This window comes from Anabrus simplex, chromosome 13 (genome assembly GCF_040414725.1).
Source record: "Anabrus simplex isolate iqAnaSimp1 chromosome 13, ASM4041472v1, whole genome shotgun sequence".
In the NCBI taxonomy this organism is placed as follows: domain Eukaryota; kingdom Metazoa; phylum Arthropoda; class Insecta; order Orthoptera; family Tettigoniidae; genus Anabrus; species Anabrus simplex.
The window spans coordinates 105,043,189-105,069,068 of record NC_090277.1 but is presented as its reverse complement, the minus strand read 5'-3'; the positions used below and the strand labels follow the sequence as shown (position 1 = coordinate 105,069,068).

Genomic DNA, 25,880 nt, shown 5'->3' with positions numbered 1-25,880 from the left:
GTAGGAGGGGGTGCTATTTGAGTTTGGGCAATTCTTGGCGATATGTGAGAAAGCCCCACATTTAAAGCAGCCTTGTGATGACCCTGCTCCATTCCTTGTCCCACTTGACTTGATCAGAGGACACTTATTCCGCAGATGGTCAGGCGACCCGCAAGCATAACATTTACGGGGATTGACTGGTCGGCGAGGTGGAGGCCGAGTGTTACTAAAGGAAGGCGGGGGTTCTTTCGCGACACGCAAAGAATCGGCGTATCTAACTCCTTCCGCTGAGACTGCCAATGCTTCAAGTTCCGAGAACGTTTGCGGGCACGCCGCGAAACACAAATATGACCTATAGGATGGTGAAATACCTTCCACAATAGCTTGTACAATTTGATCCTCAGGGAAGTGAAGAGCAAACACCCTAGTATAAAACTTAATATCTTGGATGAAGTCAGCCAAGTTTTCATCCAAGCGCTGTACACGGTAATAGTACTTCTGAATCAGGGAGGACCTGGCCCTAGCCGGGATGAAGTTAGCTAGCAAATGGGCATGGAAATCCTCAATAGATGATTGCTCGGCAATGGCTCTTACGATTTTATCAGAGAGAATACCAATAGCATACGGATAGATAATTTGCAAAATTTGACATGGCGAAAGAGAAAAAACAAGAGCATGATCCTGAAATTCCACTAGAAATCTTAAAAATGAAATTACGTCACTGGTGGTATTAACGGAAAACTTGGATATACCTCTGAGCAACATTGCCAATGGATGAGGCAAGCTGCTAAACCCGGGCGACATAGTAGGTAAAGGTTTCAATGGCAAGGAAGTTAATTCAGCACGTACATTGTTCAACGATGTGCGGCGTTCAGACTCGTTGTCCAATGGGGCAGAGATAGTTTGAGCAGCAACGGTTATCCTATTGCCTTCTCCCTTAGCAGGTTCTTCCTCACTACTTACATTCACAACGGTGGGCTGATCAGATTTGGGAGGAACTTCCCCAGTTAACAATTGAGTGACTTTACTAGACAATTCAGAAATAGTTTCAAGGAGCGTATTAGCTTGCTTCCTCTGAACGTCATTCACCTTCAGAGACAACAGATCATTAACTCTATTTGAAAAGTGATATAGCCTGCCTTGCACACGCTTAATTTGATTAGGAGACGGATCGTTTTCATCAAAAAAGCTGACTACAGATGCTAGCCCAGTAATATTCTCGACGATCGTGGAAAGAGACTCATCAATTTCTTTCTCTCCCAAATTGGGGATGGAAATGGGCAAATCAAGGGACTCTCTAAGCTTGTTGGTGTCGATTGCAACCGTGCCTCCAGATTGCACATTTCTGATAGTTAACTCGTATATCAACTCCTCTTTGCGCAAATAGTTAAGGAGGAGAACATCGCGAGGGCCGGACATGATGACAGAACAATTTTGAAAAACTCAAAAAATTCCAGCAACTGAGACAATTATTAGAGTTCGAATCAAAGCAATGTTTAGCCGTCAAAAGGGGCTAAATTGAGACCCATTCAACCACGCTCTGCTACCACTTGTTACCGGGTTTTTGTGGTAGTTAAGCATGAAAGAAGGTGCTGGGTGGTGAATAGGTCTCAAGCTACTAAAGAGAAATTAAATTTTAAAATTTAACAAGGTTATATTTTCTTTTCAAAATTAGGTAACAACAAATAGAACAGGTACTTAGTAGCCGAAATACAACTTGAAATGTACAATTACAGGAATTAAGGAATTTGGGCTTCGAGCCCTGAAAACACAATTCTTGAGCAACTAGCTCAACTTTACGATATACCAATTTCAACAAAAGGGGCAGAAGACCCCAATCAAACCCTGGAGCCCTTGCTCCAAATTACACAGCAAAGCCTCCTCGAGGCATACAACTCTCAGTCTTAGAAAAGAGCCACTCGCTCTTAAAGTTAAGCCTCTCCCAGGCCACACCAAACTCAACTTTCAAGTTGTCCTCAAAGGACATATACACAGGGGTAAAATACCCAACCTACTGAGGTCTATTAGGAGAGAAAAGATTAATACATGACCTCTAAAATACAACTTGAGAGGAGGCGAACTTGCACTCCTAATACACTTTGCTTAAGACCTACTTGGCACTAGGCCGTTAATACAAGGGCTAATCCCATACTACAGAGGTGACTTAATGGCAATTTACATTACATAAACGAAGAATAGTTTGAGAAAATAAGTTCACCTCAAAACAAATGTGAGTGGGAGCTCAAGAGGGTTAGCACTCTCTATCCCAATATGTAGCTTTACAAAAAAAGATGAAAAGAGTAATTACATTTTAGGAAAAGGTTACATGATGGAAATGCTTCGAACCCGCCGCGAGTGTTAAACTGCCGACCTAGCAAGAAAAGAAGTAATTAATAGGCCATTACCTGGTGTTGAACGGCTGAAGAAGAAAGAGGCACTTCCCGCCTCCTGCTATGTACTTAATACACTGAAAGATGGAACAGAAGTGGCCCGGAGACCCCAAAATCAGCAGTTTATATCCTCTCGCGGAAGATTCTAGGCGTTAGGGGAAATAAAACACCCTCCCTCAAAGTTTTTATTGGTTCGGGAAAAGAAACCCCTACATAGAGGAAAAGAAACACATTATTGGTGGAAAATTAATTAAAGAAATTCGGGATTGGCTAGATCCAAACTAAGGGGAAAAAGAGGGGTATACAGCCAACTTAAACCATGACAGAAAGAAATTTAACAAATAACAAACTCTTGAAATAAAAATTTCTCCAACAAAATAGTTCTTTGATTTCGCACTAGGTCGTACTATTGTTGATCTTCAGTAGTGTCCTCTAGAAGAGAAAGTTCACACTTCTTACTTCAAGCGAAACAAAAACACATCAAAAGTGACACAGTTCAAAAACTCAAAATTTTCCATGTGGTGACATCTTCTGAGAAAGTAGAGAATTAATAGAATAGATAAAGTTCAACCTTCCTCCAGAAGAGGAGTTTCAACTGGCGCAACTTTTAAATAAACGGTGTAGAGGTGTACCGCCCGGTACAAATATAACTATTTTTTTTTAAGAAGATATTTCTTTTTTAAATATGATTCGGGGATAATAATAATTTATGTGATCAAGTGTTGAGTTTATTGGGAATCATTTAATGACGGGAGGTCGTTTTAATTTGGAATTAAAGTGCGTGATAACTTAATTTGATCGATTAATAATATTGAAATGTAGATCGGTGTTAATAATCCGTACATGTTAATGAACGTGTGGTTTAAATTACGGTCCAATTTTTTTTTTACGTATAAATGTCGCGTTTTGAAGTTGCGATTCATTAGCCGGAACATGTAGTGCTAATATTACGAGACCATGATTGTCAAATTTTGGTAAATATAATTTCAAGATGTTACGATTATTTGTGGAGAATGAACTAAGGCATAGATCCAAATGAAATAGAATATGTGAAAGAATCTGCAGTCAGATAATAAAAGGTCGTACGATGTCCGAAATGAATAAATAAGTCAGTTGATAATTCTGTGAGGAATAAATAAATGAATCGAGGAATATTGAGATAGAGAGAAAAATAAGTTCCGTACGAGAGACACTTAGGATATTGATATGAGTGTAAAATGTACGGGCAGTGTCACAGAGAAATACTGAGTTACGCAGCGGGTAGAATTCGAACCCGTGACAGCATGTACGAAATAAATAGACTGCACAGTTATTCGTTGAGATACAACGGATCTAAGGATAAGGAGAGTTCAGATTCCACAGAAATGGTCGTATATTGTATTCATTGTAATAACGAGTGTGAACAATCATGATGTCGTGATAATAATAATAATAAATATTGCAGATAAAGGATTGGACCGCCTTAATTAATTGAGCGTTGATAAGGATGTTAAACGGGAATCTAAATGATAATATGCAACCGATAATAATAATAACAATGTAAGGACAATGTTAAATCATCGCGGTCAGATTAATAATAATTGTCATAATAATAACTGTAATGATGTCGTTGGTTGATCAGTGAAATGTTTGTAATTGCGACCGATATCTTAATATATGTTTTGGCGGAAGTGACCGGTTCATTAATAATAATAATAATAACCACGAGAGGGATATAATAATAATAACAGTAATAACCACTTGGTGTTTGCATCCCGCATAATAATGACGATATTAATCAACGTGACAGTGCCAGGAACCGTTGCATAATAATAATAATAATAATAATAATTTCGAGGATGATAAAATCGTGAATTAAATTATTTGGTGACGATATCCCTCTATTCGTATGTTTGAACAATGAGAAGGATAATATTAGAGTCTTTTGGTTGCCTCGTTTTTGTACGGTTTCCGTACGGGACGATGTTACAGTCATACTTGCGTGTTTGTTTACTTCGCTCGCGATGCGAGGGGGGCCATGGCCACGGTATTTCCCACCGCTTCTCGTTATCTCATCTGTGGCAGTAGTCTACTGAGGCTAACTGGAAACAATTCAGATCACATGTAAATAAAATGTAAATGCTAATTCATTGGTATGGTATCAGCTGGATATCGTAAGATAGGAACTGTCCGTGGAATCCAGTTTTCGCATTTCACGAGAAACATTACCCAGTCCGAGTACCGGTCTCGGAAAAATGTATATAGCCGGAGTACATCATCTTAGTTAAATCGGGAAGCCGACCGTAACATGGGTTATGCTCGGGCTCCCGATAGAAGGAAGCTATATCCTTGAGTAACGGTTCGATTCAAATGGAATCGATCCGTAAATTATACCTCCAAAATGTCATTTTATTTCAGAAGCAACGCAGCAAGATATTGATACCACTTGCGGTATGGCAAGTGATTTATATATGTAACATGTGTGTAAATTCAAATATTGTTGCCACGTGTATCAAAGTTTTATACGTCAAATGGCGTAATAAACCGCTCCTTCTGGCAAATTATTTCAAAGGAAACCACTCTCATAATCTTTTTATTGTAGTTAGATGATGCCCTTTTTAAAGTAACAATCACTTCCTAGTCCTATCATGGAGTCCTTAAATTCAAGTTACAATCGAGCCTTCCCCCTTTTAATTTTAAGTTGCTCCGTTCATCCCCGTGTTCTATTATGCCGTTATATTTATATTTGATGATTTAAATAATGAACCGACACCCCTGAGATAAATGCTAGTCTGGGACTCGGGAGGTGGACGGGTGCAAAATGGCTGGCCCAAAGTGGGGCTTTAAGAACGGCAACGTGTTGCTTTAAGAACGGCAGAGAGGCCAATTTTATTGCTAATAAATTTTTATATTTTTATATTTTTTCCAAATTTTATATTTTTAAATTTTTGATTTTTATTAATTGATGACCGCATCACGGTCAAGTGTGTGTTCACTTGTAACGTAGTATCATGCTAGAGTAAGGTTAGTTTCGAACGGAGCTAGATTTGGCTAGTTATTAATATAATCCACTGCTAATCTCTTCAAGTTTGGCAATGATTCAAAATTCAATAAGCTCGAAGATTTGATGTTTCTCTTTTCCCATATGAAATTTAATATTATTTTGGTAATTCAGGACTCCATTTAAATGTCATTGGACATGAGATGAATATTATAAACAGGTGTTTAGGAAGGCTTGAGATGGTAAAAATATTACTGAGCACCAGTTCAAGTTGTTATTTAAAAAGAGGTTGAGATGGTATAAATTAAAATTAACGTATTTCAGGGCAGGAGATTTCCCACTTCATCGTTGTTTTTAATGTTGTTGTTGTTGTTATATTGGAGCGGTTTATTGTGAAATCTTAGGCGCAAGCCAGCATTCAAGTTGAATGACCTGCAAATGTAAACAAGTTTTATAGTCAAAATTTTTTTTTTTGTTAAATGAAAGTTAGTGTAGGGGTATAATGTCATAGGATAGGGCCTAGACCCAATAGCGTATTCCTTCGTGTGCAGCAAGGCGAGAGGCCGATCGGCCCTTTTGCTTTCTCAAGAAAAGTTATAATGTCTGACGACGGTGGGGAGCAATCCCAGGACATAGTGGTAGAAGGACAGGGAGAGGTGAAAACTCTCACGTTAGAGGACTTGATGCAAGCATTGGCTGCAAGTATTGGTCCAATGGAACGAAGGTTAGATCAATTACAGACTAATAGTGTTTCGGTAGAGAATAAAATAGATCAAGTACAGGCTAATAGTATTTCATTAGAAAATAAAGTTGATCAAATGCAGGCTGATAATGTTTCAACTAAACATGAACTTGCAGAACAAATGAAGGTTAATAGTGTTTCACTAGAAAACAAAATAGACCAAGTACAGGCTGCGTGCGAAGTTAATAAAACAGAACTCAAGGCACAAATAGATGCAGTTCAGGCCGCGAGCGTAGCAATGGGACAGGAACTTAGGGACAAATTAACTCAAGTCCAGGAAGCATGTCACTTCGCGAAAGACGAATTAAAAGTGCACATGGATGCGTACATTACCATCGTTAATGAAAAGGTTGACCGCGTTAGAGATGAGGCTCAAATGGAACGCGCAGAAATTAAGGAAAAATTGAACGCTAGTGTCAAGGAACTCGCCGCTCTACGATTAACTGACAGAAAAGACATGGAATCACACATAGAGGAAATTCGGGATGAGTGTAGGAAGGAGAATGACATCGTCCGGGGACAAGTAGAAGAAAAATGCGCGCAGATAGCTGGCACCTTGGACAAGCATGACAAGGGCATGAACGAGTTACGTGGGGAAGCCGCACGTACACTTGTCATCGTAGCAGGACTGAAAAACAAAGTCGAAGAACTAACTATAAATTTAGAAGACCGTAGCCAGAGAATAACTAAGTGCGAAGACGCAAACTTAGCGTTATTCCAGCGGACGGAAGATCTAATCGAACAGGGCCAATCATTTGCCGACACGGAAGTTCGCCTATTAGAACAATGCAAGGCGTATAATGGGCAAAATTCCGGCACAAAAGAAATAGCCAGTTGTAATCCCGACGGAATGGATGACATCCGAAAAGACTTAGAGATGTTGAAGGCTAGGTTGGAACCATCAGCGTCTAGCCAAGATTTTAACCTCCAATATCGCGAATACGAACCCCATGATAACCAGGGGATTCATAAGAAAGGAGGCCTATCCCATGCTGATACACACGGTTTCAAGTTTGAAAACAGAGATGGGTCGTCTACGTCATCAAGTGCTATCCCGACATCGGTGGTACACGTCATTAAGATGTCTGATGACAAGCCACCAAAGTTCGATGCCCGTGGGCATATTACCCCGAAAGGTTTCATCCGGGAAATCGCCGGTTATATAAATGAGAATAAGATACCAGTAGAGCGACAACTGCGAACGGTCGAGAAATTCCTAGACGGAGCACCAGCTGTATGGTTCAGGGCTTTCTTGTATACTTTTGAAGATTTTGAAGGATTTCGGCGGGCTTTTCTCCAAAAGTTCTGGAGTATTCAGGAACAGCAGGAGTTAAGGCTGGAAGTATACTCCAGACGATATGCAACATCTTCACCAACGAAATTCTCTGATTACTTTGTGGCACAATTTCACAAGCTACGAGAGCTTGATAATCCAATGAGCGAAACAGAATTGATTAGCGCCATTGGAAAACAATTGCCATTCGAGGTCCAACGAATGATGATAGCGTCAAATGTCCAGACAGCTGTCGATGCGGAGGCTTTATTACGTCAATTAGACCTCACAACGCATCATTCGAACCCAAGACAAATTAGGAGCAGGGACCAACAGGTGAATAATATCGAACGGACAATCGAACCGAAGACCACTAGTACGAAGAACCAGGGAACTAGTACTGATCCAGAACCTCGTCGAGCATATAATACGGAGTGGAAGCCGCGACAATGGACGAGACCAAGGAATTTTGCGGAAGGCAACCGGCAAACAAACCAAGGGAATTTTCGAGCCGACAGGGGATACCGTGGACTCCAGAGAAGTAATTATAGGCCGTATACAGCTAGGAATCAAGGGAACCCGAGATATTACCAGGGAGGATCTCGTCAAGAGAAGGATGACAGATACCAAGAGTCTAGGCGGTACATAGAAGAGCTGAACAAGAGAAAATGGAAGGAGGCGATCCATGATCGAGGCCGTGATGAGGAAGCGACAGGAGCGGAGAGCTTGCAATTCCAAAGAGCAAGGAAAGGTGGCAGCGACTTGAACCCGAATGCACCGACGTTCGATTCGGGACAAGGAAACAAAGAGATGTGACTAGAAGCAGAGGATGAACGAGAGGAAGCAGATGACGAGCCGGAAGAAGATGATGTCGAAGAAGAGGATGAAGAAGATGACGGAAGGGAAGAAGTCCAAGTAATCCATACACCAATTGAAGCAAGGCCATGTCCAGAGTGTGGAGAGATAGACAGAGACGTGCAGGAATTTGTCAATGCGATCCATGATATCGAAAGACAGAACGAGGAGTTAAGGTTCAGGAACCAGATGTTGAGAGACGAAATCAATAGCCGTCGCAGAACAGAGGATCCGATGTCAAATCATGATAGTGATGATATGGACACATCATAAAAAAAAAAAAAAAATCTCATGATGCTCACTAGATTTTTTTTTACCTGGGCAAGAGGAAGATGAACCCGAGTGACTTAGGCCCATAGTCAGTCATGATTTGATCGGTAAAATAATATGGTACATTTATTGAAATACAGAAGGGAAGTTGAAAATGTTTCGTTTAGGTAATGTCGAAATCAGAGCGAAGGAAGGACGACAGACTGGAGCCTGACGGATTAGCTCAACCCGACAACTTTTAGCTACTTCACAGCAGGGAATATCATTAGTTGGCGTACAAGGAAATACAGAGTCCACAAATAAGTCTTGGTCAGAAAGAGGAAGGGGGAGAATCATACAAAGAAAACTCACCACATGAGTAAGACCTTGGGATATTTTTGGTAGGACGGAAATTCCATGACCTCATGGAAAATTACAGCGGCTGAGTGTACGTTCGCTAGCCTAAGTTCGAGCAGGTGGAGATTTAAATCACGTGACCGCTTGCCGGCCAATAGTAAAAATTTGATGGGAGACTCAGTGATACCATCTTAAGGAATGATGGATGAGATATTTTCGTAACTACAAAAGTAATCAGTAATAAATTAATATGAGTACGCGGATGAATGTAATGAATTTATTAGATGTCACGCATGGAAAAATAATCAATACTTATTGGCAAATTAAATAAATTGAAGGCTGGATTTCTTGGAAACCAGACAACTTGAATCTCATTGGCTGAACGAAGACCACGTTGTCAGGGACGCTTACGAAGGCGCGAAATGTGAGGAGCGAAATCCATCCATATCTCCTAAATCTGTGATCACCTGGAGTTCATATTTTATCCAGCAGATATGCTAGCGGAGTGGATTAATTTGATGTAAATTTTAACTTCCAATTCGGAGTGCAAGTACCGATATTAAAAATCCACCCCCTCCCTAAGGGGCATGACGTCAACAAATCCGCGGGAAAAGGCTTCATCCATATATACGGAGCTGAATTGACGGTCGCCAGCCACTTGTCTTGAATCGTTGGAGCTGAATTGACGCTCGCCAGCCACTTGTCTTGAATCGTTGGAGCTGAATTGACGCTCGCCAGCCACTTGTCTTGAATCGTCGGAGCTGAATTGACGGTCGCCAGCCACTTGTCTTGAATCGTTGGAGCTGAATTGACGCTCGACAGTACACTTGTATTGAATATCGGGAGCTGAACTGTTGGTCGCCGGTAACTTAGAATTCTACGGACGTACAGTCATTTAATGGCGCGAGCATCCGCCAGTGTTTGTAAAGTGTGATCGCGCTCAAGCAACATGTTAAATCTGGAAATAGTTAACGTAGGATAGTGTTCTTTTTATTTATGAATAATCAGTGACGTAAAGTAATTACCCTGCAAGAGAGTAGTATAAAATATATCACCATAAGTACGTACATAATAGACTGTGTGACGAACAGTACTTTAAGGAAGTAGTAGCCTGTACTTAGCTATACCGAACCGATGTCATGAACACGTCAAGAATGCCGTATAAATCGGGCGTATCGCGACGGGCGAAATAGTTGACACCTCGTCGTACGTGTCCAGGTCCATTGTGCGGTAGGTGGACGAAGATTAAATAGTGTAAATATATTAAATTCTTGGGTCTAGGATAGAAATTTGTTGTGTTAACGTTGTAAATGGTGAAGGTTTGTGGCAGTCAATATATGAGTGTCAAATAATAATGTGCCAGGAAATCTTTTGTGAAACTACGCCATCAAGGATGGAGGAGTAAAACGCAGAGAGGGGCTGGATGAAGCCTCTCGTCTGCAAAGCTGCAATGGAATACCGATAACTAAGATGAGTACTAAATTGTAAAATATATTTGGGAAATGTTATCGTGATGGGAAAAATGGGAATAATTTGATTATACTTGGTTACCTTCTGTAACAAGATGGGTCGCTTAACGACCCCATCCTAAATTTGTAGCACGGACAGTAGTAAATCATAATAATGTAAATAATCGGGTCTTTTATGTATTCAGTTTGTTGGAGATGTAAATTTGTATATATAGTGTAGTACGTTAAGTCATGCATGCATTCATATTTCTTTGTAGTCGATAATTTTCTTTACATTTGATTTTGATTATGCTAGTTAAATAAGACCCGATATGTGCTTTTATGTTTTTGTCATTTTAACGAGCCATTTAATGACATGGAAGGAAAATCCAGCTTCGCCATACCAAGTGTGTTTTGTTGAAATTAATATGGTCATATTTTCAAAGTGAAGTTGTTAAATTTGTGTGATGCGATTAATATAATAATGTCCAAGTAAATCATATCTGGAGTGTTTAGTGCCGGAATAAATCGACTTTGTACAAGGGGTTATGCATTAAACATATTACGAGTGGACTACCGAGTTACAGGCGAAAATATTATTTTTTTTAAATATTAATAATAATAATAAATAAATAATATAACTATTTTTTTAAAGAAGATATTTCTTTTTTAAATATGATTCGGGGATAATAATAATTTATGTGATCAAGTGTTGAGTTTATTGGGAATCATTTAATGACGGGAGGTCGTTTTAATTTGGAATTAAAGTGCGTGATAACTTAATTTGATCGATTAATAATATTGAAATGTAGATCGGTGTTAATAATCCGTACATGTTAATGAACGTGTGGTTTAAATTACGGTCCAATTTTTTTTTTACGTATAAATGTCGCGTTTTGAAGTTGCGATTCATTAGCCGGAACATGTAGTGCTAATATTACGAGACCATGATTGTCAAATTTTGGTAAATATAATTTCAAGATGTTACGATTATTTGTGGAGAATGAACTAAGGCATAGATCCAAATGAAATAGAATATGTGAAAGAATCTGCAGTCAGATAATAAAAGGTCGTACGATGTCCGAAATGAATAAATAAGTCAGTTGATAATTCTGTGAGGAATAAATAAATGAATCGAGGAATATTGAGATAGAGAGAAAAATAAGTTCCGTACGAGAGACACTTAGGATATTGATATGAGTGTAAAATGTACGGGCAGTGTCACAGAGAAATACTGAGTTACGCAGCGGGTAGAATTCGAACCCGTGACAGCATGTACGAAATAAATAGACTGCACAGTTATTCGTTGAGATACAACGGATCTAAGGATAAGGAGAGTTCAGATTCCACAGAAATGGTCGTATATTGTATTCATTGTAATAACGAGTGTGAACAATCATGATGTCGTGATAATAATAATAATAAATATTGCAGATAAAGGATTGGACCGCCTTAATTAATTGAGCGTTGATAAGGATGTTAAACGGGAATCTAAATGATAATATGCAACCGATAATAATAATAACAATGTAAGGACAATGTTAAATCATCGCGGTCAGATTAATAATAATTGTCATAATAATAACTGTAATGATGTCGTTGGTTGATCAGTGAAATGTTTGTAATTGCGACCGATATCTTAATATATGTTTTGGCGGAAGTGACCGGTTCATTAATAATAATAATAACCACGAGAGGGATATAATAATAATAACAGTAATAACCACTTGGTGTTTGCATCCCGCATAATAATGACGATATTAATCAACGTGACAGTGCCAGGAACCGTTGCATAATAATAATAATAATAATAATAATAATAATAATAATTTCGAGGATGATAAAATCGTGAATTAAATTATTTGGTGACGATATCCCTCTATTCGTATGTTTGAACAATGAGAAGGATAATATTAGAGTCTTTTGGTTGCCTCGTTTTTGTACGGTTTCCGTACGGGACGATGTTACAGTCATACTTGCGTGTTTGTTTACTTCGCTCGCGATGCGAGGGGGGCCATGGCCACGGTATTTCCCACCGCTTCTCGTTATCTCATCTGTGGCAGTAGTCTACTGAGGCTAACTGGAAACAATTCAGATCACATGTAAATAAAATGTAAATGCTAATTCATTGGTATGGTATCAGCTGGATATCGTAAGATAGGAACTGTCCGTGGAATCCAGTTTTCGCATTTCACGAGAAACATTACCCAGTCCGAGTACCGGTCTCGGAAAAATGTATATAGCCGGAGTACATCATCTTAGTTAAATCGGGAAGCCGACCGTAACATGGGTTATGCTCGGGCTCCCGATAGAAGGAAGCTATATCCTTGAGTAACGGTTCGATTCAAATGGAATCGATCCGTAAATTATACCTCCAAAATGTCATTTTATTTCAGAAGCAACGCAGCAAGATATTGATACCACTTGCGGTATGGCAAGTGATTTATATATGTAACATGTGTGTAAATTCAAATATTGTTGCCACGTGTATCAAAGTTTTATACGTCAAATGGCGTAATAAACCGCTCCTTCTGGCAAATTATTTCAAAGGAAACCACTCTCATAATCTTTTTATTGTAGTTAGATGATGCCCTTTTTAAAGTAACAATCACTTCCTAGTCCTATCATGGAGTCCTTAAATTCAAGTTACAATCGAGCCTTCCCCCTTTTAATTTTAAGTTGCTCCGTTCATCCCCGTGTTCTATTATGCCGTTATATTTATATTTGATGATTTAAATAATGAACCGACACCCCTGAGATAAATGCTAGTCTGGGACTCGGGAGGTGGACGGGTGCACTATACACCTGCTAAAGATGGATCGAATGGGTCACCCATACGCAAAAGCCTCCCCTTGTAAGGTACCTTACTCTATTGAAGGAAACGAAAGAAGAAAAGTGATTATTTTTCTTGTGCGGGTGCCGTTTCCGATATCTTGGTACTGGTTTTGTGGTCTGAAATATTCAAGTTGGATGTACCTTCTCAAGTCTTCTCGCTATAATCGTTTGTGCTGATGAGGGTCGGGAGGGGGAGGTTGTGTTGGCCGAAGGTCAGCCGTGCACATGACCTGTACGTCTGATAATATCTCCATTCTTTCGTCTTCTTGTCTCATTGTCAGCGCACTGCACCTCAGATAGCCTACAAGTCATCAGACAGAAGGATTCCGCTGAAATGTCTTCGTATGTTCGGTTTTACCATGGATTTGCTGCGGTAAGTTGTCAGCGCCTTTATTTTTTCAAAGTATTCTTATGGTATTTAAACATTTAATTTATTTATGTTTCTGGGGTGTGGGTCTATTTGGAATTACCTTTATTACATTTATCACCATGGCAACCAGTGTTTGTTTATGTACAGTTGACTAGGTCAGTAGCGTTTGTGTGCATTCTTCCTGTAACTGAGAGCTTGAGAAAACTTCGTATCACATAAACCCCCCGTTCTACTTGTCAGTCCAGAATTAAAATCCTTGAACTGGCAGCCGAACAACGACCCAGGGCTTTTTTTTTTTTTTTTTTTTTTTTTGCTAGGGGCTTTACGTCGCACCGACACAGATAGGTCTTATGGCGACGATGGGATAGGAAAGGCCTAGGAGTTGGAAGGAAGCGGCCGTGGCCTTAAGTAAGGTACAGCCCCAGCATTTGCCTGGTGTGAAAATGGGAAACCACGGAAAACCATTTTCAGGGCTGCCGATAGTGGGATTCGAACCTACTATCTCCCGGATGCAAGCTCACAGCCGCGCGCCTCTACGCGCACGGCCAACTCGCCCGGTCGACCCAGGGCTTTGGAGTAAGACAGAGGTGTGCTATCTCTACATAATAATAATAATAATAATAATAATAATAATAATAATAATAATAATAATAATAATAATAATAATATGTTCGCCTCTGTGGTGTAGAGGTTAGTGTGATTAGCTGCAACCCCCCGAGGCCCGGGTTCGATTCCCGGCTCTACCACGAAATTTGAAAAGTGGTACGAGGGCTGGGACGGGGTCCACTCAGCTTCGGGAGGTCAACTGAGTAGAGGTGGGTTCAATTCCCACCTCAGCCATCCTGGAAGTGGTTTTCCGTGGTTTCGCACTTCTCCTTCAGGCAAATGCCGGGATGGTACCTAACTTAAGACCACGGCCGCTTCCTTCCCTCTTCCTTGTCTATCCCTTCCAATCTTCCCATCCCCCCGCAAGGCCCCTGTTCAGCATAGCAGTGACGCCGCCTGGGGAAAGTACTGGTGTTCCTCTACAGTTGTATCCCCCAACCCAACGTCTCACGCTCCAGGCCACTGTCCTTGAGGCGGTAGAGGTGGGATTCCTCGCTGAGTCCGAGGAAAAGACCAACCCTGGAAGGTAAACAGATTAAGAAGAAGATTAATATTTCTTTCTTTTTTTTCTTCTTTCTTTTTTAATCTGTTTATTCTCCAGGATCAGCTTTTCCCTCGGACTCACCGAGGGATCCCATTTCTACCGCCTCAAGGGCAGTGTCCCGGAGCGCGAGATATTGGGTCGGGGGTTACAAATGCAGTGAGGACCAGTACCTCGCCCAGGTGGCCTCATCTGCTACGCTCAATAGAGGCCTTGCGGAGGGATGGGAAGATTCGAAGGGACAAGCAAGGAAGAGGGAAGGAAGCACCCGTGGCCTTAAGTTAGGTACACCCAGAATTTGCCTTGAAGAGAAGTGTGTAACCACGGAAAACCACTTCGAGAATCGCTGAGGTGGGAATCGAATCCACCTCTACTCAGTTGACCTGTTGAGGCTGAGTGGACCCAGTTCCAGCCGTCATACCGCTTTTTCAAATTTCGTGGGAATCGAATCGAACTTCATCTCAACCACTGCTATTATGATCCTGACCATTTTGACTTTGCGCTGCACCGTATTCCTTTGACATTTTACAACATTTATGCATTGTGTTCAATTTCATTACCGGTAATCACGTTCATCTCGATCCGACTTAGTTTTACTCTTGGAACAATGGAATGGCACACTGTGTTGTGAAGTCACTTCACAAAAATCTGGATGATCTTTATGCGAAGGATGGCCTCCGCGGTTGGCAGCTAATGACGCTAACCAATACACCACAGAGCCAGACAATAATAATAATAATAATAATAATAATAATAATACGTGATTACCGGTAATGAAATTGAACACAATGCTTATATTATATTATTATATCATTATTATTATATTATTATTAATCCTTATTATTATTAATAAGGATATTATTATTATTATTATTATTATTATTATTATTATTATTATTATTATTATTATTATTATATAAAATAAATTTTGTCTGTACATTGCTCATAATTTATAAAGAATGGTATTTCTGTATCAATCGTCTCCACAGTAACAAGAAAATGACCTTTTTAATTGTCCGTCATGTATGTATGTATGTATGTATGTGCATTACGTGAAAATGACTGAAGATAACTGAATGAAAATCGGTATGTAAAGTCGAGAAATGATGCACTACAATCTAGGCTCTATATATCTGTATTCACCCTGAGTGAAATGGTCGTTTAGGGGAAGGAATAACATTTAATTATCAAATATCTATGTTTTTGTGGTCCTATCGATATATACTGCATAACTAATGCTATATAGGATAAAATTTCCGAATATTTATGTCTTATACATTTTTACCGAACCGAATACGATAACATGAATCTTTGTTGATAAGTCTACATCAACCATGAGAAAATGAGTTAACATCATTTAATGAAAATCGGTATGTAAAGTCAGGGAACAATAAACAATTGTGTAGGCTATAAATAATTTTATTCCCCCTTGTAGAAATGGTAGTTCAGGGGGAAGTGCCTAAAATTCAGTTTTTAATTACCTATGTTATTGGTCCTATCGAAAAGTTAGAAAATACAATTTACGATCATTTATGTCTTATATAGTTTTACCCTACCAAGTATGATAACAGAATTCATGAATTTACAGTGTTGTTGCTTAGTCCGTATCAAGGACGAGCATTGCTAACATGGAAATGCTGTTCAATTGTGTTAACTGGCAATGGGTTTTGTCATGATTTTCTTAAGGTGTAAAAACCGCGTGGTTATCGGTCCGTATCGAGAATGAAAATTGTGAAGATGATTATAAAAAGTATCTCTACCGCCTCAAGGGTGAAGGACCAGTACCTCTCCCAGGCGGCCTCACTTGCTACCCTGAACAGGGGCCTTGTGGTGGTGGAGGTGGGGGTGATTCAAAGATTGCAAGGAAGATGGAAGGAAGCGGCCGTGGGGCTGTTGGTACCATCCCGGCATTTGTCTGGAGGAGAAGTGGGAAGCCGCGGAAAAACACTTCGAGGATGGCTGACGTGGGAATCGAGGACCCCTCTACTCAGTTGACCTCCCGAAGCTGAGTGGAGCCCGTTCGAGCCCTCGTACCACTTTTCAAATTCCGTGGCAGCTAATCACACTAACCACTACCACCACAGATGCGCAAATTCTTAATAATTAAATAAATTAAAGGAATGAATAGAACTACAGGGTTTGTACAAATTGAAATGAATGAAAATCCACAGCCTGTTTCCAGTCATTCGACCCCATCTAGCGGCAAGGATAGGAATTGTGCCAGCTGCAGAAGCCTGTCGCACTCCTCTGGGGCAATGATTAATGAATGGCAGATGGAATGAAATGATATTGGAGAGTGTTACTGGAATGAAATTTGACAGGAAAAACCCGGAGAAAAACCTGTCCCGCTTCTGTTTTGTCCAGCACACATCTCACATGGAGTGACCGGGATTTGAACCACGGAACCCAGGGGTGAGAGGTCGGTGCGCTGCCACCTGCGCCACGGAGCCTCCACAGGGTTTGTACAAATTGCTTGTATTAATAATTCCTAGTCTCTGGCGTCTAAAATGGCATAAAAATGGAATGTTTTCTTCACAAAGTGAAGGGGAGGGTGTTCCCCTGATCTCCGCCACTGTTAGTAATGCCTTGTAAATGTCGCAAGTTGGAGTGTTATAACAGCAAGAAGAGAATGTTATTAATTGTTGGATGTATTATGTTGTTGACAGAAACCGGTGGTTGTCCCGGCAGTAGCTCACCCAGACCCTGCGTTAGAACCTCTTATGACAGCACCTGGAGGAGACGACACACCATGCAACTCTGTGTTGGAAAAGTTCGGCTGGTGGCAGGTGCGCACCCTGTTGGTGGTGGGGCTGGTTAAAGTGCCATCAGCTTGGCACATGGCCAGCATTCTGTTTACAGCCCCAACTCCGGCACCCCATCAGTTCTGGTGTGCACGACCCCCCGCACTACAACACCTGGACGGCCGCGTATGGAGGAACATCAGCCATGTACGCAATGAGGGCAAGGTAGGAGCCTGTATCTACATTATTATTAAACTAGCTGTTACCCACGGCTTCGCTCGTGAGGATTTCGTAAGTGCATAAAAATTTATTGTTCCTCGGTACTGCACTAAGTCATGTTCTGAAAATCCCTAAAGTATAAAAACTCGCCGAAAAATTTGATTTCATTTACGCCAGAACCTCTTTGTAAATCACGTTTGTGGCATTGCCTTTTGGGGCTAAGATGACCAAGCTACTGGCAGAGCTAAATCTAGAACATGCGTCATGGAACTCTACATGTGAGAAGCAGTCCAAAAAAGGGGTTTCTTTATTTCTAAAGGAGATTACAAATACCAGTTTTCACGCCTGTAACATTTAACATGTTAAGTTTATGAGATATACTGTAAATATCATCATCATCATCATCATCTGTTTACCCTCCAGGTTCGGTTTTTCCCTCGGACTCAGCGAGGGATCCCACCTCTACCGCCTCAAGGGCAGTGTCCTGGAGCTTCAGACTCTCGGTCGGGGGATACAACTGGGGAGTATGACCAGTACCTCGTCCAGGCGGCCTCACCTGCTATGGTGAACAGGGGCCTTGTAGGGGGATGGGAAGATTGGAAGGGATAGGCAAGGATGAGGGAAGGAAGCGGCCGTGGTCTTAAGTTAGGTACCATCCCGGCATTCGCCTGGAGGTGAAGTGGGAAAACCACTTCGAGGATGGCTGAGGTGGGAATCGAACCCACCTCTACTCAGTTGACCTCCCTAGGCTGAGTGGACCCCGTTCCAGCCCTCGTACCACTTTTCAAATTTCATGGCAGAGCCGGGAATCGAACCCGGACCTCCAGGGGTGGCAGCTAATCACGCTAACCAGTACACCACAGAGGCGGCCTACTGTAAATATACTAATTTTAAAAACTGCCCCACTCCTTGGCTGAGAGTTCATCGTTGAGACCTTCGGTTCACAGAGTTCCGGTTTCGATTCCTGGCTGGGTCGGATATTTTAATCGCGTGTTATTAATTCTTCTGGCTTGAGGACAGGTTGTTTGTGTTTGTCCCAACACTCTCTCCTCTTCATATTCACTCAACACATCACATTACCAACCACAACAGGAATACGCAATAGTACTTTATTCCTACACACAGGGTTGGCGTCAGGAAGAGCATCCAGTCGTAAAACAGCGTCAAATCCACACGTGCGACACAGTTCGCACCCTCAACCCCACAGGTGTGGGAAAACCGCTAGAATAGAAGAAGATGCTCATTTTAAAATATCACCCGCTTTTTAAAATTTGTTCACCCCTTTAAATGGATTTTCCAGAAAAAGTGCGTTCATTTATTTTTGAAAGAGATTCCAAGTACGGCCTATCAATTTTAACGTCTGTAACATCTTCCATTTCTGAGATATACGTATCCTTATATAAAGAATTCAACACCTTCCTTACTTCTTTTCAACCCTTAAGTGGATTTTCTGAAAACAAAAATTTGTGTGTTTTCTTTTTTTTTTTTTTTTTAAGGAGATTCCAAATACCAAATTTTATATTTGTAACATGTTAGGTTTTTGTGATATATTGTAGACTAGCAAATGTGCCCGTGCTTCGCTACGGTTTTTTACATCATATACGGATTTCTAAATAAAATATTTTACACCCCGTATTTGAGATTTCATTAAATATATTAAAGTGCAGACCTCCACTTCGAGATTCACTACTCCTACACGGTGCATGATATTAACAATCGCTTTGCGCTGTTAGACGCCCCTTTTATCCTTCTACATGTCTGGTTCTACAACATTTCCTCGTATTATGGGTTAAATTGAGTTCGAAACTTCGGATAGGGTGACATTTAAGTACATTTTTAACACTTTACATTACTTTTTGCACACTTAAGTATAAGCTAGAATCGTGAAATTTGGTCCACATATGGCCTTCTATCGTGCGCACCAAACTTGATGACTATCTTTCCTATAAATGCATCAAACAATGAAATATAGTGTAAAAATCACCAAATTTACGAACAATCCAGAAATACAGCCAAATCTAACCTGTAAGGGGGGAGAGATACGACAAGAAGTCGTAGGACCAAAGTTGTAGATTACTCCAAATTGAACGGAGATCGTGCCATCCGTTTTGTGATACGACTTATCGTTTAGCCAACAAATAGCTCAAAAGGAATGTCTGCACAGTCATTAAAATTGCCTACATATTTCGATATTTTTGGGGTAAAAAGTGAAAAATGTGAACATCTTGCAATTTTTCCGACGGTTGCATTCTAATTGTTGTAATTTCGCCAAATTTCAATTCTCTAGCTCGCCTGGCAGATTGTGCCGCCATCTTGATTTGCGGGAAAGGGGGATAAAAATTAGGAAATTCGCGAATTTTTTTAAGGCCACCAAACCTATAAGTTGTCGCTTTGGATAAATTATACGACTGCGTTCTTATGCTGAGCCCAAAATTTGAAGCCCCCAGCATGCCTCCTTCGATTAATTCCGAGAATTTTCGATTTTTCTAGGGATGCTGGGGTCATTAGCTTCTCCGGGACCAAATTTCTGAGATTTCTGGAAGTGCCTCATTAACTCACGTCTATTTTCATTTTTATACCTTTATATATATATATATATATATAGATCGCTCCAGACCGACTTGCTTTTTATATATAGATAATCTCGCTGCTATAAGCATTACGGCAGTTCATTTCTTTATCCGATTCCTAGAGCAGGGGTAGTGAGGTGCCAATATCTCAATAACGGTTTGTTTTAGAGCCTTAAAATATGGTTTTCGGGCCCGTAGAGCTTACCGAATTTTGTACTTTGCGTCAAGGGGCTTAAAATGAGCTTTGTCTCGTCCTTGTACGACAAATTCGATATTTCGCCTATATTAGCCTAGTATTTTTGTATCTCCCCACGCCCCCCCCCTCTCGAATTGTTTTGAAAATAAAATATAGCCTATAGCACATAGGGATAATGTATTTTTCTATTAGTGAAAGAATTTTTAGAATCGGTCCAGTAGTTCCTGAGATTAGCCATTACATACAAACAAACTTTACCTCTTTATATATTAGTAAGTATAGGCTAGCTGATGTGCCCGTTCTTTGCTGCGGAATGAGCAGGCCGCAGACAGCTGTGAACACTCCTCTGCCATTATTCCGTTAAGTTTGCACACTACTAGTTCCAATCAGCGCCTCTGAGTAGGGATCGGGTAGTTGGAATACTATTATTGTTACCACATAGACGCACACACGAAATGCTGTCAATTGTGTACACTCCTGTATTTACAAATTATATATACATATTCTACACACACGCACTAATAAACTGACATCTTGAACACTTGACTACTATGCTCTTAAACAAAACACTGTTACGTAGCATAAGAAGAAAAAGAAGACTGCCACAACAGCATGTCAACATACTACCGATCACGACGTGAATTAACATACTCGATTAAGGATTTGTACTCACAACTCTTGTTAAACAACTCCACTCAACCTTCAAGACTGCCTCTTTATATACATTGCCTGGCCAGGCTTCTAGAAGAATATGACACAGCATGTTTTCTCGTAATTTCGAGAGTGTCCAATAACTTATTTACAGCGAATGGAATTTTCTGTAACTCTCTACTTCCAAAGATACGTTGTTATGGAATATTGCCAAGTGTTGCACAACACTGTAGTGGATTTATATATCATATATGCTGGTGATGCCGGCCCCGTGGTGTAGGGGTAGCGTGCCTGCCTCTCACCTCCGGCCGCTGGTTCGATTCCCGGCCAGGTCAGGGATTTTTACCTGGACCTGAGGGCTGGTTCGAGGTCCACTCAGCCTACGTGATTAGAATTGAGGAGCTATCTGACGGTGAGATAGTGGCCCCGGTCTAGAAAGCCAAGAATAACGGCCGAGAGGATTCGTCTTGCTGACCCCACGACACCTCGTAATCTGCAGGCCTTCGGGCTGAGCAGCGGTCGCTTGGTAGGCCAAGGCCCTTCAAGGGCTGTAGTGCCATGGGGTTTGGTTTGGTTTGGTTTGGATATGCTGGTGATAAAATATTATATACTATTAATTACGTGTTCTTACATTATTGATACACATACAGCAGATGTTTCATCACATAACCTCACAAATAATATGATCACGATTTATACCAAATAAAGTCCGTTCATAACTACGTAAATAACACTAATACTAATAGATGTAAACAACTTCATACACACACCTCATAAGTCAAAATAATAATAATAATAATAATAATAATAATAATAATAATAATAATAATAATAATAATAATCGAGCTCGATATTTCCATTATTTACCCATGGGTTAGAGAATTGTTTCCATGTTATACTGGTCTGTTACACTTGCGTGACTGCGGTGAACCAGAGTAATGACATACTTAAACAAAGAACGTTATCTAACTCCTTAGCTACTTCCCGCCAATATTCAGGCAAGCTGTTCTACTTGGGACGTAGCAGTAATACCATCTATCGGAGATGAGTGGCAGCAGAAGAGTCAAAGCACATCATAACACACAATGGTCAATGTAATATTATTGTTGATTAATTTTATGAGATTTCGATATTGTAGGCCTTCACATTTAGTTTTCTTCCGAATCTGTGATATTACGGCATCTAATGTAAAGAGAGTTCTTCTATTCTTTCAACTCCACTCAACCCTCAAGACTGCCTCTTTATATACATTGCCTGGCCAGGCTTCTAGAAGAATATGACACAGCATGTTTTCTCGTAATTATCTTATACTTCAAGGGATCGTTCCTTCACGATCTTCTTTCACATTTTCACAAACATCTTCACAATTCATGAATTCTGTTATCAAGGTAAGTTCGGTAAAACTGTATTAAGACACAAATGATCGGAAATTGTATTATCTGTAACTTCTCTTATGCAGTACTTTTCGATAGGACCTATGATATAGGTGTTTAAAATTTAAATTTTAGGCTCCTTCCCCTAAACTACCATTTTATGCCGTGGGATAACATGGATGATTCACACAGGTTGTCAGTTTTACCTCTCCAAAATGTTTAAACATAGAAACAGGAGCCGTACCTAACTAGCCGTTTAATCGGCAATCACTGTTACACTCCTCTCTGTTGGTCTGAGAGTTTTACATTCAGCTCTAAGTCTTTCCTTCATTAGTTGCGAAATCCAGACATCACTCTCAACATTTCCCATTTAGGCTACCCGTCCAGAGTACTTTGTGATGGAGCTGATATTAGAGCAGGAGTCGTTCCCATATCAATAACCGTTTAGGATACTATTCTCCACGCCACACAGTACCGTGTGATTTGTTCTGACCGCGCGGATTTTGTCTTGCAAAAATAATGGATTTGGTCTAAAAGATAAACGGTCTGTTGTTCATTATATTTAGCTGTTTCCTTTACTTTATTCAGACGATCAATTTCTGGGTTGTCTTCGAATTTCCTCTGTAGTCCTTTTAAGTTCATTGTGGTTATAGTCATCAGTTTTTATCGCAGTCTCAGAATTCTCGATCGGACCCTCTAACTAGGCACACCCTTTGGCTTCAATATATTTTTATTTTAGTTTTATATTTTATGTCCGTCTTTAAAAATCCTGGCTACACACACGAGAATAGTCGGAGGGAATCCATAACATAACATAACATAACATAACATAACATAACATAACATAACATAACATAACATAACATAACATAACATAACATAACATAACATAACATAACATAACATAACATAACATAACATAACATAACATAACATAACATAACATAACATAACATAACATAACATAACATGACATGACATGACATAACATAACATATAACATATAACATAACATAATCTAGGATAAAGACAGATAGACATGTACATATATACAGGTGTTTGCAGTGTGGCGTGTGTCATCATCATCATCATCATCATCTGTTTACCCTTCAGGGTCGGCTTTTCCCTCGGACACAGCGAGGGAGCCCACCTCTACCGCCTCAAGGGCAGTGTCCTGGAGCTTCAGACTCTTGGTCGGGGATACAACTGGGAATGACCAGTACCTCGCCCAGGCGGCCTCACCTGCTATGCTGAACAGGGGCCTTGTGGTGGGATGGGAAGATTGGAAGGGATAGACAAGGAAGAGGGAAGGAAGCGGCCGTGGCCTTATGTTAGGTACCATCCCGGCATTCGCCTGGAGGAGAAGTGGGAAACCACGGAAAACCACTTCCAGGATGGCTGAGGTGGGAATCGAACCCATCTCTACTCAGTTGACCTCCCGAGGCTTAGCGGACCCCGTTCCAGCCCTCATACCACTTTTCAAATTTCGTGACAGAGCCGGGAATCGAACCCGGGCCTCCGGGGGTGGCAGCTAATCACGCTAATCACTACACCACAGAGGCTGCAGGATGGCGTGTGTACGTAATATTAAGTGGAGCGGTGTAGTGAGTTGTATCAGCTTAGGAGGGGGTGCGTTTTTGGACCCTCGGCCTCTTAACCCTGTGGCTGAGCAGAATGTGTTTCGGCGTGGGGTATTTGCTGTAAAGATTGACGTTGCAGCGTCCTATTCCACTGACTAGTGGGTTGATCTTATTACCCTATGGCTCCATGTACATTCGGAGTGTTTGTTTTCGTACGTGTTGCCTTATCGAGCTGACTTTCGCATTTGTTTTGTATTACTTCCAGCTTATCCAGGTTCGTCCTAGCAGTGTGGCCCCAGGCGCGCGCTGCGCATGTAATTATTGGCCTAATTAAGGCCTTATACATATTGGTTGCTACTCTCTTGTTAATACCCGATTTTTTTTATTCAATATAGAATAGAGCTGTATTAGTCTTGCGTTTGTTTTTCGCTGGATGTCTTTAATGTGATATAGCATGGTTAGCTTCCTAGCCACTACTACTCCTAGGTACTTGGCTTTGTCGTGCCATGCTATATTTTGATTAAATAGTTTGAGCGGTTTCATATTGGCTGGCGTGCGTCTGTTCTTTCTGGTGAACAGCACAGCTTGGCATTTGTCAACGTTGACCTTGATACGCCATTTGGTTAGCCAGGGCTCGAGAGTTTTTAGTGCTACTTGTAGCCTCTTTCGGGTGCACGCTACCTGAGGGTGTTGCACTGTGATGGCAAGTGCCATCAGCGTAGAGATGCGTGGTAGCGATTTCCGCTGTCGGCATGTCATTTGTAAATAGGATGAATAAGATTGGGCCTATTAGTGACCCCTGGGCTACGCCACCCCTAATCGGTCGTGTGCTTGACAGTTTGTTGTGGACATCTACTTGGAACTCTCGCCCTTCTAGGTATGATTTGATTAATCTTATGTACCCTGGGTGGAATTCGAGGTCTATTAATTTCGCTAATAGGCCTTCGTGCCAGACTTTATGGAATGCCTTCTGGATATCAAGAAATACCGTGCCTGTGTCCCTCCGCTTGTTTAGTCCGATGGTCGCTTGTTGTGGGGCGGAGTGGCCGTTCCTAAAACCGAATTGTTCATTTAGAATGATTCCTTCTTTTCTTGATATGTGCTATTAGCCTTTTCAGCAATATTTTCTCGAATACTTTGCTGACGGCGTCCAGGAGGCTGATGGGTCTGTAATTGCTGGGGTCAGATTTGTCCTTGCCTGGTTTACCAAACACAAAGATTCTCGTCTTTTTCCACTGTTCTGGGTAATACTGCAATTGTAACATTGTATTGCATATTTTGGTGAGTAGTGCGAGGGCTTTCTGGGTTAGCTTCTTTATTATTATGTTCTGAATCTCATTTGGGCCGGGTGCCTTCTTCGGGTTAAGGTGATCTATTTATTATCCACTTCATTTCGTGGATATTAGTCCTCTTAACCTCGGGCTTAGGTGCGCTTGCTAGGATTTCCGCTACCTTGGCCTCTATTTGTCGGTGAAGGCGGGTTCGGACGGTTCGTCGTTGGGTGTAAAAGCCGCTTCCAGTGAATCAGCTATAACCTCAGCTTTATCTTGGTTTTCGTATACAGGTATGTTAGGTCCCTTAATTGTTGGGATCACGTGCGGTTCTCGCGTGAAATATCTTGCTGTTCCACACCGGTCTGGTATTTGTGTCAAACGTACTCACTTTGTTATTCCAGATCCGCGACCTGTATTCCATTAGTTCGGTTTCGATTTCAGTTCTGAGTTGTTTTTAGATTTCCGGTCTTCATCGCGCTGGTATCGGGCCCAGTTGCGCTTGTGTATTAGTTCTTTAATGTGGGCCGGTATCTCGATATTAGTGTGGTGTTTAGGTTTGTGTACCGGGATGCTCGCTGTTGTGGCTGCCTGGATCGCATTTATGAGCGTTTTTACTGATTCTTCCATTTTGCTGGGTTTTCTATTTGAATG

At 40.9% G+C, this 25,880-nt stretch overlaps 1 protein-coding gene across 5 annotated transcripts in view; it reads left to right on the top strand.

Moving 5' to 3' along the window:
- LOC136884660 (organic cation transporter protein) overlaps positions 1–25,880 on the top strand; it is a 257,104-nt gene that overhangs the window by 166,948 nt on the left and 64,276 nt on the right. For all 5 annotated transcript variants that reach the window (XR_011018940.1, XM_068230176.1, XM_068230177.1 and 2 more), the window contains exon 2: positions 17,292–17,591. Coding sequence is in view for 4 of the 5 variants with exons in the window: in XM_068230176.1 (XP_068086277.1) it covers positions 17,292–17,591 (300 nt within the window). In the remaining variant the exon portion in view is untranslated. The remainder of the gene's footprint in view (positions 1–17,291; positions 17,592–25,880) is intronic.